Here is a 15,586-nt window from a genome sequence, read left to right on the forward strand (position 1 = left end):
ACAGTTCTGTTAAACTTCTGCACTGTTTGATACTGATGTTTTAATCAGTTAATGTCCCTGAAGTTAGGGTGTTCTGAACAGAGTTGTATTTGTTGCCCAGATACTCAGTAAAGATAGGACTGATAAGATAAAACCCTTAGTCTGTTGTGAATTCATGTAGCTGTTTTAATCCAGAGGCATGCTTGACTCAGTGTATGTATTTGAGCCACTGATATTCCTACTACGCTGTATTTCTGTGTTTCATAGATTCATAGAATTGCTCAGGTTGGAAGAGACCTTAAAGACCATCAAGTCTAGCTGCAGCCTAAACATACTACTCTGGTTTTGTACTAAGTATCAATTAGTGAATAGTGACCAGTGTTTTCTGCATCCTGCTGGCTTTTGCCATACAAAATGTATCTACAGTGCCAACAGCTTAGCATGTTAAATACATCACATAATAGCAGAAAAGCTGTAGTACATTTGAATTGTGCACAGATTTCTTGTACCTCAGGAATATCCAAGAACTGTTTGGGATCTGACAGGATACCTTGAGTCAGTCAGTGCTTCCATTGATAGCAGGACACTGTATTTGAGATTGCTGGAGTGAACTCATCTATGAGTGATGCTGGGTTGGTGTGGTGTCTCAGAGCTTGGAGGAGGCACGTTTGTCAGAAACTTAGAAAATACATTTGAAGCTGCATGGGGAAATGAGTTTAATTTTTGTGTTCAGAGATTCTGGGTATCTTCGAGGAGGTCACTTCTGCCTTTTAAAGCATTATTTGGTTCTTGATTTCCCTGTCACTGCATAAACACCTATGAACATCAGCCTAACAGCACTGCTGTGTACATGTTGGTCTGCTTCCCCAGAGCAGTGTATTCACTTTGACTGGTGTTCTATTGGGATGGCTACAGAGCAAACAGTGCTTAGTTCCACTTACATATTAAACATTTCAGTTTTTTGAAGTGAAGTTTTTTGAAAGGTCTGCTTCTGTAGCTATTACGATGCTAGCGTGAAGATGTTGATGTTTAGTTTGCTTACATAGTAGTTTTGCAGAGCTACTTTTGTAGTCTAATAAAATGATGTGTGTAAAAAGTTTGCTGCTGCTTTTCCTTTCAGCAGGATAAATCCGATGTTATTCGACCCAAAAGAAAGTATGAGAAGAAGCCAAAAGTCTTACCTTCATCTGCTGCTGCTACTCCTCAACAGACGAGTCCTGCTGCACTGCCAGTCTTTAACGCTAAAGATTTGAATCAGTATGATTTCCCTAGCTCGGATGAAGAACCCCTTTCCCAGGTAGGATCTCTAGAATTCTCCCTTCCTGTTAGGGAAGGAATAGTAATAAAACTCACACGCTTACTAATACCTGCACTCGCCCACCCTGCTTGCATTTTGCAGGTTTTGTCTGGTTCTTCAGAGGCTGAGGAAGAAAACGATCCCGATGGTCCTTTTGCCTTCCGTAGGAAAGCAGGCTGTCAGTACTATGCTGTAAGTAGAATTTCCTTGTGCACAATAAGACAGAACGTTGTTGATGGGAAAACTTGTGTGTTTAATTGTTTGTGATTATTTTAAGCCTCATTTAGACCAACCTGGCAACTGGCCATGGAGTAGCCCTAAAGAGGGAAGACTAGGAGATGTGCGTTACAGATACTGCTTAACCACTCTGACAGTACCCCAGAGGTGTATTGGGTTTGCACGAAGGCGGGTCGGCCGTGGAGGAAGGTGAGTGATGCGTAATGGTTGTGATTATTTTTTTGGTTGTAAGTTTATATATATATGCATAAATTTATATATTTATTTACATATAAAAATTTATGTATTTATTTATATATATAAAAGTCATCTCTGAAATGAGCAAAGATAAAATGCACAAAGCAAACAAAAAAAACAACCCTCAATATTACAGAAGTTGGTATTTTAAATGCTTCCATTTGATGGCTTCTTCAGCAGATCAGTGTCTCCTTTTTTGTAACAGACGCTGCTTTAACATTGCTTGCTGAAAAGTTTCTCAACTTTGTTTATTGTCAGCAGTGCTCAGTTCTGAGGTGAAAACAAATGTAGTTGTTTCATATTGAAGTGAGTGGCGTAGTTTTAAGACAGTGTGCTGTGTTTGGAAGTTGAAATAATAGATGTTTGATGAAAATGTTTTTCTTAGTTCAGTCCTGCTATAGAGGAGAATTTTGGAAGGAATTTTTAGAAGTGAAAATAACAGTTAAGTTCTGAATGTTACCAAAAACCTTAATGAATTCAAGTCTGTTAATTCAAGCATTTTACTTTTGACCTACTGTAATGGTTAAAAAACAATTATATGTCACTTAGTGTCTTAAGTGTGCTTCTGTAAACAATGTGTATCTTGAACTCAGCTTTCAAGTCTTCTTTTTTTATCATAATTGGGAGAAATTTGTGATTTGGCATTCGGATTTGCTTAGAATCTCTTAGTGTATTAGCAGGTGACGTTAGGAGCTGCAGGCTCATAGTGGCGTTTTGATTGGGATCTGATACTTTTGGTTCTTTGTGCAGTGATGGTAGGTGTGCTGATGTGTTAGTAAAGCATTTACATGGAATTTGCTGTAAGAGGGCACTTAGTTACTTAAGCATTTCAGTGTCCATTTTTATTGTACTCCAGGAATGTTTGAACCTGTTGGAAGACTTCTGCAACTGACGTTGCGGTGCCGCAGTAGCTCCACCATGGTGTACATCAGTTATTTATACAGCAAAAGCTAGAATAAGAAACCTAAACGTGCTACTTCCTGTAAAGCACTAATGATATAGTCATACTTCCTGTGCCTGTTTCCAAAATCTGTGTGTTCTGGAGCAACTTTATGGTTTCTTCTACTTTATGTATATCTTCCCCAAGCACACGTGACAAGCTGGTGACTTCTTGGTGTTTTCCTTTGGTATTTGCCGTGTGTAATTCTGCATTGTTTTCTTTTAGGGTGCTGCTGGACAGAGCGCATTCGGACTACGATAATACATTTCATCAGCTGGATTTGGAAATGCTTTCCTCATCACAACACTCTTCAATCAGTCAATTTGCCAATACCTCAGAAACAAATACCTCGGACAAATCTTTCTCGAAAGACCTCAGTCAGATACTAGTCAATATCAAATCATGTAGATGGCGGCACTTTAGGCCTCGGACACCATCCCTACATGACAGTGACAATGACGAACTCTCCTGTAGGAAACTGTACAGGGGTGTAAATCGAACAGGCACAGCACAACCTGGGACCCAGACATGCAGTACCTCTATACAAAGTAAAAGTAGCAGTGGTTCAGCACATTTTGGTATGTTTACTTTGACAAACTTGCTTTTAGAAATACTGAACTTGGCTCAGAGAATCCTGAATGTGGTTAGGTCGTGCATACTTTATTTTGATGATAGCAGCCTATCTTTTATCTTTGCTGCACAGAATGCTTATCCTTAGTTATTGCCAACAGTAGTGTAACGCATCTCAAATTTACGCAGACTGCCTTAGATATAGTTAAGGTTTTAGAAAGGTGGTGGTTTAGAAACAGTTTTGTATGGGGTTAAAGTTAACCTGGGATATCAAAACTTTGAAAATTAAAGATACTTTGATTTAAATATTGATACGAAGATTATGTTCTAAACTTTTTTGAAATGTGGTGCTTTAGCTGAAATGTTTGCATTTAAACTCCCAGTGTGCTTATAAATCCTGAACTGGACATGGTAAAACTAAGTACCATCTGCTGTCCAAAAAATAACCCCATCTACTGCCATCCGTGCTGTGCATGTGGGCGCACGCTTGGCAGAGCTCTGGGACTCATCCCCTGTATATCCCACCAGCACGTGCCAGGTGGCTTTCGTAGAACCCGAGTTACAGAACTGAGGAGCTGACTGTCAGGAGACTTGATGAAAATTACTGCGATGAAACTGAAATACTGTTAGATAGCATCTCTGTATTGGGCTCATCACAGCCTGAGGCTGGTGCTTATGTGGTTAGCATACGACCTACGGAACTTGAGTTTTGGTCTCACCTTTTTATAGAAAGGGAACTAAAGTGGATTTCTTTTTTGTTGTTGCTTTTTTTAAAAAACAAACAAACAAACAAACATATAGTTTAGCAAGTGTTCTACTGCAATTTTTTTAAAGATTAAAATCATATTTTCCCTTTCAAGCTACAGTTTTGAAAACAAACAAACAAAAAAAAAGCTGGGAAACATAGAGGTGAGGTGGGTATAGGTGCATATACTCAACTTCCTGGATTGTGGGATGTGTTGGGGACTTGCTGAAAGGTATTCTGGTATCTGATTAATCCTCCTGTTCACCAGTATATTTTGTCCATTTTCTCATCTTAATTCCTTGCACCCCCTTGTTTTTCCTGAAAATTGTTCCCAGTTTTCAGAATGACTGAATGGCTTTATTCAGCTCCCTTCTTTCATGCTTCCTCTCCACGCTGTCCTAGAGTGGGTCCTTATCCCCAGCACCACCCTCCAACCCTTCTTTCATGACTCTTCTCGCAGGAAAATGTGTTAGGTCCAAAGCTGGGAGTTGTAATCTAAGTGTGGCTTTTAGTGTTTGAATTTGGGCCCTTCTCTCAAATGAGGTTTCATATCAGTAAACCATGTCTAGAACTGGAGTGTCATCTGCCTAATGCAGAAGAACATACCTGTGCAATGGATAGTTTATTCTCTGTAAGTAGTCTCTGAAATATTGATAGGCAGTGCATCATACCTGGAAATGAGACTTAACAGAAATGAGCAACTTGAGTTCAAAACATGTGTCGGTGTATATATGAATACATATAAAAGATTCTTTAAGAATGTTTTCCTTAAAAAGATGGTTGGAATACCTCCTAACTGGAGGTAAGGAAGTGGAGTTATTTATGGTGTTGAATTCTGTACCAAATTTAATTACACGATTGTGTATTGAAGCACGTATGAGTGCCTGGCATATTGTGTTCATTTGTGCCTGGAATTCTATAGATGTGGTTTAGCGGTGTAAAATAAGCAAATTCTGGGAGCTTTAAATTCTGGAGCTCAGATTCGTGTGTATTTATTAAGTGTTAGATACAGGAAAAAAGTGAAGTTCATCTGCATGCTTTAAGTTCTGAATGTTTATCTGAGTACTTCAAACAAGTTCCCATAGTCTCTGGATGGTCATCTGTTAGCAGTGTGATGGGTAGATTGTGTTCTTGGAGTTACTCACAATCTTAATTGGATTCCTATAGCTATGATTCTTCTGTGTATATGTGGTGTGATGATGGTTATCTAGGATTAGGAGTTGGAAACCAGCATACAGCAGTTCACCTTGGTGCCATTCTATTTACTAGTGTTCTGCTGCTGCTCTGAGTTGCAGTCCAGCCAAATTGCTTACCTTTGGGTAAGATTCTGTAGCACTTAGCAGAGGTGGCCACGTTGCTGTGCTCCATCATGTGATTTGCTTTTTCTAGTTCTATATCAAAGAGGCTTAAAGAAATGGAGCGTTTCCCACCTGGAACAGTCCAGACATGCTGATGTCAAACAGTCTTCCACAGCCATTTATAGACAGGTCTGTCATATGTGGGCAGCACAGGCAAGAAGCTGTGATAGTGTCTCAAGTCCTAAGAGCTGTGCTGTGACATGCCATTCTTCTCTGGCTACAGGAGGCTTTGGTTTTTGTCCTGAAGACTTGGAGAGAGATTTCCTCAAAGAGCCAGGAGGTGATTCGTGATGATTTTTGCACCTGAAGAAGCAGGAGCTGTTCTGATACTGGTTGTCAAACTGCTCAGCATTTAAAAAAAAAAAAAAAAAAAAAAAAAAAAAAAAGTATGGAAGATGGAGTTGTTACCATGAGATTTTCTGTGTCAGCTGAAAAAGGGATGTCTTATACCTCTCACAAGTTATGTAGAAGCATGGCTTGTACTACGCTTGCCTTATGTGGAAGGTTAGACTTCAGCAGCAGGATCAAGTAGTCACAAAATGTAGCATCACCTTTGAAGAGAGGTGGCCCCTTCTCATCTTGCTGAAGAACTAGAAAAGATGCGTTTTTACCTTCTAACGAGAAGCTGATTCAAGGATTTTCAGGCATATATTTCCAAGGGCACCAGTAAAAAGCAGGCAAGAGTGTAAAAACATGATTCTGGTGGAGGACTGACTGTTTTTCAGTGGGCAGAACTACTCACTCTGAATAAAACGAACAAAAATACTTAAGGAGCCATTATTGATGAGTCTGTGTGTCCAGATTATAATCCTTAAGATGTGCTCTTGCAGATCTTAATAATTTGGAGTATGCAGTAGCCAAGAACGTTCATCTGAAGTATGTGTGTGCCAGAGCTCATTTTCCTTGTTGAGATCAATCCAGGTAGCCAGACAAATGGCAAGCAGGGGGTTCACAGGCCTTCACACTACGTCGAATTCTGGAGACTTCCTCCTGCGGGCTTGTTATTAATGACTGCCTTCACTATTTGAGTGTCTCATCTGGTAATCTCAGGTTTGAGACCCTTGTAACTGTTCTGTGTAGATGGTTCTATCCCAGCCTTGTGTTCAGTGGGCATACCAGAGACACCTGTTACTAGCAAAGATGAGAGACTCTGCGTTAAGACCAGGCTTCTGTGATGCGTTCTGTTCTTTTCTGCCTTCTTCTCAGGGGGAAATTGGGTCTCTTTGGAGAGGTCTGCAAGTCTGGTTAGTCTCTGCTGAATTCTTGGTACTTTGTTTGAGAGAAAGCCTGAGTGTTTTGGCAGAAGCCTTCCTGAAAATTCTTAGTTACCTCTGGTATTAGAGGTGGTACTTTATGTGCAAACCTACAGACATACAGAATATCATTAAGGAATCCAGAACAGTTTACCTTGCCTTCCCTTTCTTGTAAAGTGGAAATGCGAATTATTTGCTACAAGTTGTTTGTTGGTATTCAATCATTTTGTATGTGGGAATTTCATAAGGTATTTATCCCAGTAAGCTTTGATGCTTTTCAGAAGCAAGTTAAGATGTGCAAAAGAAAAAAAGCAAGTTGTCCTGTGCACACTGAAGGGCTTAGTGGGATGGTGAGCTATGCTTTCATTTCCCAAGTGTTTGTAGCATTCCTGTCTCTAGTTCCGTAACGATGCTAGATGGGTCACTGCTAATTTTTGGTAGTTTAGTGCTTATAGTGCTCTTGGAAGGGTAACTGCTGCCCTTCCTGTGCCCTGCTGCCTCCTACCTCCAGCTAAGGTGCCTCTTTCCCAGAAGGAGGCTGGAGGGAACTCTCATTCTCTTTGGCAGCTCCTCATTCCAGAGCAGTAGGACCTGTTGCATTTTTTTGTTGTTGTTGTTGCTTTCATGCCATTGCTGGCTGTTCACATACTTATTTAGCTCTTGTATTTGCAGTAGTTTCTGCACTGCTGTCTGCTTTATTATTTTCCCTTTTCCAGATACCTGTTTTCTTATGGGAGGGAAATCGTGGTCAGTAGAAAACATTGATGCTTTTAATAGCCCCTTTCAGTTACCACTGGGAATTAACATCCTTAGTTGCTCTGTGGTCAAGATGTTGAGATCCTGACTGAACAAACAACGAGTTCCAAATTAGATGTGCTTTGGGAATAGCAGAGGTGTTTATAGCCTACCTTAGAGTGAGTTGAAGGAGGAAATTTTGAGAAGAAAACCTACTTCTCTGGAAATGCTGTGACTTGGGGAAAGGACGGGTGCTCACTGAAACATTTGCACGCTTGTCTCTTTGCAGAGACTTTGTTCCACTGTTTCTTGCTCAGCTTGAAGTCAGCTGGAGTAAGACCTTGCTCTCAGTTGTTGGATCTGTGGGCTTGTGTAAATTGTTAAGACTTTGCATTCCATGCACGAATGGTCACACACTGACCATAGAGTGAACTGTATGTACCTCAAGTAGCCCATGGCGTTCTTGGGAAGTTGGTTTTTAGGATGGTGGGCAGCCAGATACCAGAGCATAGCAAGCACTTGTGGCTTTCTTTCAATGACAAGACGTAAAAGCCCTTGTTAGTCATTGTTTTTTGATTGATTGTTTTCCTACCACTGGGTAGGGAGTACATGTATACATCTGGCATCCAGCTTATAACTTGTAGCTCTAGAATTGTAGAGTTCTGACAGCAGGAACTTGAGGCTGAGTTCTGTTGGGCTGAAATATAAGGCTGTGTTAGGAATAGTCAGAGGCTTAGTAATTTGTGTTTTCATAGTGTCTTAATGCCTTGTTAAAGTAAATAAATCTTGAACTTCTTTTCAGAAAGTGAAACATCTTTGGGCCTGGTGCAAACACTAAATCGCTCTGATGGCTCTAAGTTTCTTCAGTCTTCTGAATTCAATGGTGAGAACTTGCTGTGCAGTAGAACTCTGTTAACCAGGCAGTATAAGCCAGATAATGTCTCATAAGACAAAATGTGATGTTCTGGATTACTTAATACCGTGTTACGCTTGCTTTGCATGCACATTAGTAACAGTAACAACTCATTGTTCTCTCATACAGCAGAGATGTGGTGCTCCTCTGTATTTCTCTTGGGAAAATACTGTAGCAGGAAATAGGATTGTCCTCCTTCCCCCCCACAGTTCAGCAGTTCAGTAGTTACAGATCTTCATTATTTGGAAGCCTTGGTTATGTGGTGTCGCATCTTTTCACCTGATCAGCTGCCTTTTTAATGGCCATCACCTCAGCCTGAAGGGCCAGAGAATCTTCTTCAAGGATTGTTAGGTGTTTCTCCCCCACTATGATCTCAGTACTTATAAGAATGGATATTTAACTTGATGCTATGAACTTGTTGCTTTTTTTTAATGACTCTGAATATCTGATTCTTCAGGTACTTGCTGGGCTTGAAACATTTCCTGACTGGTTTAATTAAAGCATCTTCCATTCAGGTTAAAAAGGGGGGATGCTAGTAGAGGAACCAGGAGTACTTGTATGTACTCCCGCTCTCCAGGATTTTCTGGTACTTAGGAAGCTGGTTCTTGTAGTCACTGTTTCCCTTAATCTGTATTCTCCTGCATCAGGGAAGCAGAGTAACAGCAAGCAGAGCACCTCACAGTAACACTGCAGGAGCGGTCAGGAGTGGGGCTGTGGCTGTTAGAAAGCCAAGGCAGTTCTTTGGGATTTCTTCCTTACATGGATGCTGCAGTGAGCCATCCTAAATGGCTTCAGCCACTTCTGGGAAGGACTGGCAATTTCAGAGGAATGAAACACAGGCTGTGGTTTTGAGCTGGTGCACACTAAGTGCTGTTGTAAAAGTGGGTAACATTGTGATAATAGTTGTGTGCTGCAGTACGAAACTGCTGACAGCATCTCTGTGAATCTGTGCTCTGAGGACAGGGCTCCTTGAGTACCAGCGTCCCATTGCATTTGGGAGAGATGTTAAGGTATTGTGCAATGCAAGGATATTCAGTGGCTTAATTTGAGAAATTGCTCTGTAATTACATACCAGAAAGATAATATGCATCTCAGTAACGGTAAGAAGAACATACATATGTTCATACGTTAGATGCATATAAGTATGCGTCTCAGATGGTAAGAAGAACATACTGCTAGTGAACGTTGAGTGGTGTGCTGTGAAAAATTGGAGTTACTGACAGGGTTTGTAACTGTTGCTCAGAAGACATTAAATAAATCTGTAAGCAGTCATTTATTCCTTCAGTCAGGCTCAGTAACTGTAATATTTCTTTCCTTGTGTTCCTATCTGGAAATTCCCAAAGTGACTCAGTGCTCTTTTGGTCCCTTTCAGTAATCTGTAAACTAGAATACATTTTCTGTCTGTTGCTGAAGTGTTGCACTCACCCTGTTGTAGAACAGGTGTGAACGTTGTGCCGAGCGGTTAAATGAAGAAGGTAACAGCGGAATGTGTTGCAGTGACTTAAAATCCTGGCAGCTGTCAGTTCAGAAGTGTACTGAGATTTGATGCCTGTTGCAAACGCCGTGCTGCTGGCAGGTGGGTGAGAGCCATTCCTGTGGCCTTGTCTCAGAGTAGGACTGGAGCTGCCGCCTCCTGGCAGCCATCACAGCTGGGTGCTGCTCTGCGTGGGGCTGTGCCTTAAAGGCTCCCAAAATTGAAGGTTGGGCAGCTCTCCTTGTGCAAGTGACTCCAGGTGTCTTGGAGAGTGGGCAGTTGTTAGCTGTGACAGTTCAGGTTTCAGGAAGCGATGATGTTCTTAGCTGCACTGCTGGTTGAGATTTGGTTGGATTCTGTGTAGGGAATGAAACTTTCATTTTTCTGTATTTTGATAAATTCTGTAGTATTAAACAGTCTAAAAATGCCCTAAATATGAATGGTGGCCCCAGAATGCTGTGTGAGAAGACTCTGTAAATGCTGTGTTCCTGTCTAGGGCTGCTGAAGTAATAATTTAAGTCTCTAATTTGTCATCTTTCAATATCAAATGTTATGTTTTAGTTCCTTTTTTACTTGAAGCGCTTAATTGCAGCAGTTGCTGTTGTTCAGCTGGCTGTCTCTCTACTAATTTTCTGAAGTGCTGGGGGTGTCAAATAATATCAGGAACGTGTAACTGTATAGCAGTATTTCTCTGAGTAAGCAGAGGCATGGCTGGTAATTGATGTGTGGAGAGAAGGAGTGGGCTCTCTTTGCCTGCTACTTTGTTTTTCCTTTTGCAGACAGATAAAGACCAACATAGGATTTCGAATGAAAATGACATTCAGCCCACTTACTGCTGTTCACCAATATTCTTTGACAGGAGTGAAAGGTTTTCAGTTGTGCCCTGGCTTTCCTACAGAAGAAAGATGAGAATTGATAATAAAATTCTAGGAAAAAGTGCTTAAGAGGCTGTATTTTTAATTACTCATTCTTCTAGAAATAGTGATGCTAAACCAGATACCAAGTCTGGCACCTGGGCAAATAGATCTGTGCTATTTGCAGGCAAGAAGTAAATGTTCTGTACAGTAAATACAATCAACATATAATGAGCAGCTGTGTTTTTCTGGCCTGCAGTGCATTCTACTTTAATTGCTTTTAAAAAAAGGGCACCTGAACCCTGTGGAGGACTCTGGGGGAGTTCAGGGCTATGCCTGCAGGCACGCATGGTCAGCTCAGCCCTGGTTCCATCGCACTGCTGTGTTGGAGATCTCACTGAATGCCTTTCTGAATTCCAGCCACAACTGTGTGCTACAGAAAACAAATCTGGAAGGGGGAAGTGGTGGATGTACTTAGACACGAAGTACGTGTGAGCATTTTTCTGTATGAGAATGCTAGTTCTCAGAAACAAAGCCTTGCCATCGTTAACATTATATTTGAACTGGAGTGCTTAATACAGACTGTACACCGAGAGCAGGACTGGAAGAAACCTCCTAAGAGTAGTAGTGAGTTAGCAGAAAAAGGTAAAATTCACTGTCCTGGTTTGTAGTGCTGTCCTACTCCAGAAGTAATGATCTGGTTTGGGTTCTCAGTGATGTCCACACAGTGGGTGGTAAAGCTGTCGGGGAGATGTGTCAGAATGTCCCTGTGAACCTCTGATAGAGCTGTGAATGGTATTTTGAAGAGCCTTAGTGAGTTTTTGCCTTCAGTGCCAGCGGCACAGAAAGCATTGCTGGATGTCCTAACTTTGGAAAAACGCAGCGGTGCCCCTGGGTGTGCTGTCAGGGATGGCAGGCAGGTGTTCCACTGCGTCCTCAGGCTGCCCTTCGTGGGGCTGGGTGTTTAAGCAGAAGTGAGAGAAGCAGTTGGATGCAGATGAGGATGTGGCAGTTGAAGTGGGGTCACTTGCACACCTGGGTAGCTGCTCTGCGTGGCAGAAGAGAAGAGCCAGCAGGATGGTGGGCTGCTTAGCAAAGTGCAGTGATGCACAGTACAGGCCTTAGAAAGGTTACTTTGGGAACAATTTGAAGAAGCACTTAAGCACTGAATAACTGCTGTTCTAAACAAACATAGCTTATCTCGGAGAACTTCATTTCTTGTGTTTCTTCCAAAATAAAGGAGTGTTTGGAGCAGGCTGTAAGCTGTAGTCTGAAATGCACCTAAAGCACAAAAGCTGGAACTGGCAGTTCCCAAGTTTCACTGTAGCATTCGTCTCACTTGTGTGTGTGCAAATATTGAATGCAAAGATGAAATGAACCTTTTTTTTTTCTCCATTTTCCTCTTTGGCGGTTGGAGAGTTAAGCTTACTCAAACTTTCTAAGTAGTGTTTGCACAGTCATGCTGTGGGGTAAAATACATGGAGCCTTCAGTAGCAGGAGTGTTGTCAGATGAACCCTACACTTGTGGAGTTGTAGGGCTATTAAAGATTAAGTTTCCACTAACTGATAAATACGAATTATCTGCCCATATCAAAACAGCATGTCTGTGTTCCTGCCCCTGCTGCTGCTGCTTTAGCTTTCAGCATGCTGATCTTTGTGGTAAAGCTTCCTGCTCTAATTTCTGTTTCCTGATAATTAAAAAAAAAGCCTGTTAGCAGGTGGTGGTTTTCTTTATGTACAGTAGAACTTAATTGTGAACAGCCAACTCCAAATACTGAGTTTGTGAATTCCAGGGTACTTCCTTTCATAAGGAAATTGGTAAGGGATGTTAACGCTAAGCTGTGCCCTGAACGTGACTTCAGAAGGTGAAGGAGTGAAGGCAGCCGAAAGGAGATGTGGCTGGGAGTAGGGGGAATTGCCTGGAATCACTTCAGGCAGTACAAGCGTGCTTCATTCCTGCTTGCTGAAGAATCTTACTGAAATACAGAGTAGTCACCTGAATGTAAAAGCTGAATAAGGATTCAGAATTTCAAGTGCAGATACTCTAAAGTACATAAAAAATAGTGCATAAAAAAGGGCATTTGGAACAGTGTTGTACAGCTTGTTGTAAATAATCACAAGTATGCTGGAGAAAAGCATGTTTGGCAGTCTGTTTTCAGATATCAATTCCTACTTAGCAGTTTTTCTTGACCTGTTGTTCAGGTTTGTATGTAGGCTACAACTTCTGCTCCTGTATCTGGAAGCAGGAGATGGTTTTGTTTTGATAGAAACAGGTTTTCTGAAGGTGAGCAGACCTGAAAGAGTAGATGAGCGGGCAGCAATTGCAGCTTGTGAACAAGATGTGGTGGGGTTTGTTGCCATACAGTAGTGAGCTCTCCTGAAAGTACAAGTTCTCATGCATTCTAGGAGTGCGAGTGCTGCTCGTAGCACTTACTGGGGAGCATCTCTGTAATCCAGAGATAAAATTGAAGGGGAATCTTGAACGTGTGTCATTAGCTGAATTTGTAGAGGAGAGTTCAATTCCAGATTTGACTTGCTTTGAAACTGAAAGCAGGTGTTCTTTTGTTATTCTCAATTTACAGTTCCTAAACAAAAGGTCTTAACGCTTCATGAAGCTAATCAATAAACTAATGACACTTGTGACTTCATTGGGCATCCCCTCTAAGTACTAACAATGCTGTTCCTAGAAATAGCTGTTATGGGGACTGGCTGCTTAAAAGGTGGTGATTTGTTGTGCTGAATTCTGGGTCGCCCTTCAAGATCTTAGAGGAAAGTGTGAATTGTAGTGGGGTTATAATCTGGGCCAGTGTAGAGTCTTCAGCTAAACTTAAAACCAAAACATTTCTGACTTGCTCCCTTTAAGCAGGCATATGTGGGAGCTGAAAATGTAGCCTTATGTACATTTTCCCCCTTCTTGTATAGAAACATGCCTTACTATTAATGTAGATAGTTTAGTTTAATGGAAGGTGGCAGTTTATTGCATTTCTACCTGTGAAATTTTAGTTTAATATTTGAGTTCTGTGTGGTTTTGGTTGTATTTTGGGTTCCTTCCTTCCCTTCCTTTTTGCTGTCTGGAGCTAAATACAGCAGAGCAATGCAAGGCTGTATGCTTTAAACCAACAGCTCAAAGGGAAGCTTAGTTCGGAAGAACCTTCTGAAGGATGATGGCCTTTCTGCCTTAAAGGTGTGTTAGGGCTCTGAGGAACTTGCTGGGGTGTATTTATGTATGAAGGACTATAACATAGATGTGTTTATATACACAACTCCTACATATTTTGATATAGTATTTTCTCGTTTTATATTTTGTTCAGCATTTACAGCCGAACAATACCAGCAACATCAGCAACAACTGGCACTAATGCAGAAACAGCAGCTTGCACAAATTCATCAACAGCAAGCAAATAGTAATTCCTCTGCCAACACATCACAGGTGAGGGATTTGTCTGTGCTATGATTTATCCCTCATTGTTTCCCACCAGGGTTCATCTCTAATTGTCAACTGTTGCCATAGAACCTTGAAACTAACCAACAGGAAAGTGGCTTTCGCCTGAATCTACATCATAGCCATTCTGTAAAGTGTTTAGAAGGGACACTGCAGGTGAGTGTGGCAGGCATTGCCTCTGCTCCCTCTTAACAAAAAAAAAAAAAAAAAAAAAAACAGATGGGTCAGTCAATTAATTAAATATTCAGAGCCTTAGGAATATGAATTGCTAAGATCTCCGGCTGTGTCGTTACCCTCTTGGCACTGGGAGACTTCAGAGCAGGGTATTTTCTTAGTTAACAACTAAAGCTAGCTTCTAAATATGTCCTTTGTACAGATGAGGAAGTGTCTAACGTTCAGAAGTGTGAGGTGTTTGCACTGAGGATGGACACGTCTTTAAAAACGTTCAGAAGTTACTGGCAATCTGAACATCTGAGGCACTGAACTGGGTTTGGAATTTCATGAGAACTGTTTGGCCTGTGAAACAACGTTATTCCATAGGATTTTGAGAATAAGTTTCTTTTTGTTTTAAATAGTTGTGGGGACTTTCATCTCTGTTATTGTGATGGAGCTAAAAGTGCACAGAGAAATAGCAGTTCAGCTCTTACCTAGTTGTACCAGTTGTCTGCAGTTTAGTCTTGCGAGAATGACTGGGCTGGTTCTGATGTACATGGATGGATTTTTATTTCACTTGTATGTGCATAGCTTAAAAATGAGGAGAGTAGTGATTCCTGGAAGCCTCAATCACGTGTGTGCCACCGTTGTTCTTTTTAGGGTTTTGTTTCCAAGACACTGGATTCTGTTAGTGCTCAATTCGCTGCTTCAGCTTTGGTTACATCAGAACAATTGATGGGATTCAAAATGAAGGATGATGTGGTGCTTGGAATTGGGGTGAATGGCATTCTTCAAGCCTCAGGTACGGAGCTGTTGATGCAGAGTTTGATCTCATCTTAGGTTTTATTATAGTGTTGTTTTTTTGTTTTTTTTTAACTGGAAATAAGAGTTTCTGTCTGAGGTTGAGTAACTTCTGCAAAATGGACTTACTGCTTTGTTTCTCTTTTGCAGGAGTATACAAGGGCTTACACCTCAGTAGTACTACGCCTACAGCACTTGTCCATACAAGTTCATCATCAACAGCAGGTTCAGCCTTGCTACAGCCTTCAAATATAACGCAGACTTCAAGTTCCCACAGTGCACTGAGTCACCAAGCATCTGCTGCCAATTCTGCAACAACTCAGGTTCTGATTGGGAACAACATCCGATTAACTGTACCCTCATCAGTTGCCACTGTAAACTCTATCACCACGCTCAATGCACGACATATACCTAGGACTTTAAGTGCTGTTCCATCATCTGCCTTAAAGCTGGCTGCAGCGACAAACTGTCAGGTGCCCAAGGTTCCAGCTTCATCCTCTGTGGATGCCGTACCAAGGTAGGCTTTCTCTGGTCCACGTATGATTTTCAGTTATTTTGCTAGAAAAACGTGTTTGTGGCAAACAAATACTAGATCAGG

At 41.3% G+C, this 15,586-nt stretch overlaps 1 protein-coding gene across 9 annotated transcripts in view; it reads left to right on the forward strand.

Annotated features, from left to right (window-relative positions):
* Positions 1-15,586, forward strand: part of EPC1 (enhancer of polycomb homolog 1) — a 59,393-nt gene that overhangs the window by 41,800 nt on the left and 2,007 nt on the right. For 2 of the 9 annotated variants that reach the window (XM_052692907.1, XM_052692901.1), the window contains 10 exons: positions 1,100-1,276; positions 1,379-1,468; positions 1,554-1,702; positions 2,916-3,268; positions 5,587-5,643; positions 8,154-8,234; positions 13,904-14,022; positions 14,104-14,190; positions 14,848-14,989; positions 15,139-15,505. In XM_052692907.1, the coding sequence (XP_052548867.1) occupies positions 1,100-1,276; positions 1,379-1,468; positions 1,554-1,702; positions 2,916-3,268; positions 5,587-5,643; positions 8,154-8,234; positions 13,904-14,022; positions 14,104-14,190; positions 14,848-14,989; positions 15,139-15,505 (1,622 nt within the window). Of the gene's footprint in view, positions 1-1,099; positions 1,277-1,378; positions 1,469-1,553; positions 1,703-2,915; positions 3,269-5,586; positions 5,644-8,153; positions 8,235-13,903; positions 14,023-14,071; positions 14,191-14,847; positions 14,990-15,138; positions 15,506-15,586 lie in introns of those variants that run through there. The other 7 variants (XM_052692902.1, XM_052692905.1, XM_052692903.1 and 4 more) reach the window with 7 other exon arrangements.

This window comes from Tympanuchus pallidicinctus, unplaced genomic scaffold, assembly GCF_026119805.1.
Source record: "Tympanuchus pallidicinctus isolate F22 unplaced genomic scaffold, pur_lepc_1.0 scaffold3, whole genome shotgun sequence".
Classification (NCBI taxonomy): domain Eukaryota; kingdom Metazoa; phylum Chordata; class Aves; order Galliformes; family Phasianidae; genus Tympanuchus; species Tympanuchus pallidicinctus.